Source organism: Berghia stephanieae, unplaced genomic scaffold (assembly GCF_034508935.2).
Source record: "Berghia stephanieae isolate SIO BIC M18660-M18661 unplaced genomic scaffold, UCSD_Bste_1.3 scaffold5339, whole genome shotgun sequence".
Lineage (NCBI taxonomy): Eukaryota > Metazoa > Mollusca > Gastropoda > Nudibranchia > Aeolidiidae > Berghia > Berghia stephanieae.
This window is the reverse complement of record NW_027626777.1, coordinates 2,508-5,755: the sequence shown is the minus strand read 5'-3', so window position 1 is coordinate 5,755 and position 3,248 is coordinate 2,508. Positions and strand designations below refer to the sequence as shown.

Genomic DNA, 3,248 nt, shown 5'->3' with positions numbered 1-3,248 from the left:
GAGCTCAAAGAAAAGGGAAGCTCTGATGGAGAAAGAGCTTGAACTGCTTAGGTTAAAGTCGGAGTGTCAGGCTTCCTCCAACAACGACAGTATGACAAGTGACATTCGATCATTTACTCATGCTCCTACTGTTAAGAGTCCTCGACTTCCATGTTTTGACGAAAACAAGGATCATAATGGACAGCTATCTGCTCCGTTTCGAGAGATACGCTAAAGTCAACGGCTGGAATGCAGGGATTGGGCAATCCAGTTGTCTGCACTTCTCAAAGGGAAAGCACTGGACGTCTACACTCGACTGAGTGATGAAGATGCCATCGATTATGGGGTAGTATAAAAAGCGGCTTTATTGAGACGTTATAATCTAACGGATGATGGATTCAATGAAAAATTTAGGAAGAGGTAGACCGGAACAAGGGGAGCGTTTTAGCCAGTTTGCGACTAGATTGGAGAGTTATATGGGAAAAATGGATTGAGTTGTCGGGGAAAAGGAAGGACTCAGTTGCTGACATTCTGGATATGATATTGAAGGAACAGCTTGTCAGTGTCTGCGGTCGGGATTTGACGATTTTCATAAAAGAAAGACAACCGAAGACAGCAAGGGAAGTAATAGATTTAGGAGAAAAGTACATTGAAGCGCACGGTGTCGCAGGAACATTTTCCAAAAGTGGAGTGGCTCAAGAAAAATCAAAGAACGTCAATGAAAGTAGTCGAAACAACGTAATGAAGGACACTACCCGCTTCGCTAGCCAAATGGTTTGCCACAACTGTAAACGGCCAGGACATATGGCACGAGATTGTCGACAAAAGAAGCAAGCTGCTGCTGTGGTCGAGAGTCCCTTTTGTTATTACTGTCGGCGAAAAGGACACTTAATAAAAGATTGCCGTGAGAAGAAGAGGCACGAAGACAGGAAGGCACCTACCGGTATAGAACAAGTTCTCCGCGATCACAGAAGATCATGAACCACAGAAATGTTTGAGACATGACAAGGTGGAATTAAAGTGCGGATGTGAGATGCCAATGATTTCTGCAGCGTGCTCAGGACATGTGCCAGTCGCACCTGTAATGCCGGTGGCCGCCGGATGGTTGAATGGGAAAAAGGTGAATGTGTTACGTGATAGCGGCAGTAGTTGTGTCATCGTCAGAAAAGGACTGATAAACAAGAGTAAGGATGACTGGAATAAAAAGGTCCTGATCTACTTGGCTAACGGAGAGGCTATTTCCGCACCACACGGTGAAGCTTATTTGGAATGCCCCTATTTTACCGGGAGATTGTCAGTCGTCGAGTTAGAATCCCCATTGCATGACGTTATACTTGGGAATATTGAAGGGGCCAAATGCCCAGGAATGCATGTAAAAACAATTACTGACGAGCAGGAATTGGGTCATGGAGATGAACTGAGCGCCGTACAAACACGAGGGCAACGTGAACGCAAGATCAAAGACTTGGTCACAGCTCCATCTATAGAGACAGGTGTAAGCGTCGACGAACTAAAGGAGAAACAAAAGCATGACATCACACTAAAAGCTGCGAGGGATGCTGCTACCAGAGGAGAGGTAAGAAACACAGGCAAGAGTAATACCAGTTGGTATGCCTATGACAGAGGTTTGCTGATCCGCTATTTTCAATCTCCAAGGGTTGAGCACGGGGGTTTGGTAAAGCAAGTTGTCGTACCAAAATGCCTGCGTAATTCAGTCATGCGGTTGGCCCATGAAAGTGTACTCTCTGGACATCTCGCGGCAAAGAAAACGACTGATCGAATACTGAGTAATTTTTACTGGCCAAATATTTGGGAGGATGTCATGAGATTTTGTCAGTCTTGCGACCAGTGTCAAAAGTCAGCTCCGAGAGGAATCACCCCTAAGGTCCCTCTTACTAAAGTTCCGCTCATCGATGAACCCTTCAGTCGGGTAGCAGTGGATCTAATTGGCCCCATCATGCCGGCATCAGATAGAGGAAACCGATATATACTCACTGTGGTGGATTACTGTACGAGGTATCCAGAGGCCATTGCTCTGAAGAGTATGGAAACAGAAAGAGTAGCAGAAGGATTGGTTGACATCTTTAGCCGCACGGGAATACCTAAGGAGATGCTAAGCGACAGGGGGACGCAATTCACATCAGACCTGATGAAGGAAGTATGCAGACTGCTCTCCGTAAAACAAATCACTACTAGTCCTTATCACCCACAAGCCAATGGGCTTGTAGAGAGATTTAATGGAACTTTAAAAGGAATGCTCAAGAGGTTGGCTGCAGAGCGACCCTCAGACTGGGACAGATACATCAATGCTGCATTATTTTCATACAGGGAGGCTCCTCAGGAATCTCTTGGTTTCTCTCCGTTTGAGCTCTTATTTGGAAGGCCTGTGAGAGGACCGATGAAAATATTACGGGAACTATGGACCGAAGACATAGAAACCCGGATGTGAAAACGACGTATCAATACGTAGTCGATTTAAGGGAAAAGTTAGAGAATACTGTGAAGGCAGCACACGATAACCTGCAGTATTCATCCTCGCGTTACAAGGCACATTTTGACAAAAAGGCCAAAGTAAGGTCATTTGAAAAGGGAGATAAAGTATTGCTCTTACTGCCCACGAAACATAACAAACTGGAATTGAAGTGGCAGGGTCCTTTTGAAGTGAAAGATGTCACGGGTCCGAATAATTACGTCATTAATATAGAGCAACACCAGAAGGACATACCACGTCAATTTGCTGAAAAGGTACTACGTGAGAGACTGGAGAAGGAGAATGAAGTCGGTGTTCTTCAATGTGCCGTGGCAGCGGTTATCGAAGATAACGATGGTGATGGAGAAAAGGTTCTTCCTCGGATGGAATTGCCTGCTCTGAAACAGACTGAGACCAAAGACGATGTCATCCTGCATGAAGGAATGAGTCCTCAGCAGATAGGTCAATTGCAGGGCATGCTCCAGATTTTGATGACGTATTGACCGATGTGCCAGGACGCACGAATAATTACATCTACGACATCCGTTTGACGTCGGATTGTCCAGTCAGAAAGAAACCATATCCCGTGCCTCAAGCATTAAAAACCACATTAAAAGAAGAAGTGAAGGCCATGCTTCGCGCCGGGATAATCGAGCCATCGGATAGTCCGTATTGTTCGCCATCTGTCGTTGTCAAGAAGAAGGACGGAACCATTCGTTATTGTGTGGACTTCAGATCCCTTAACAACATTACGGTGTTCGATGCGGAACCAATGCCTAGACTTGATGATCTGTTTCAA

General features: G+C 45.5%; 1 protein-coding gene across 1 annotated transcript; it reads left to right on the top strand.

Moving 5' to 3' along the window:
- The first annotated feature begins 1,063 nt into the window (after positions 1–1,063).
- On the top strand, positions 1,064–2,952 carry LOC144962004 (uncharacterized). The gene is made up of 2 exons (XM_078895001.1): positions 1,064–2,155; positions 2,362–2,952. The coding sequence occupies exons 1-2, from the start codon at positions 1,064–1,066 to the stop codon at positions 2,950–2,952; spliced, it is 1,683 nt and encodes a 560-aa protein (XP_078751127.1).
- Positions 2,953–3,248: the final 296 nt, after the last annotated feature.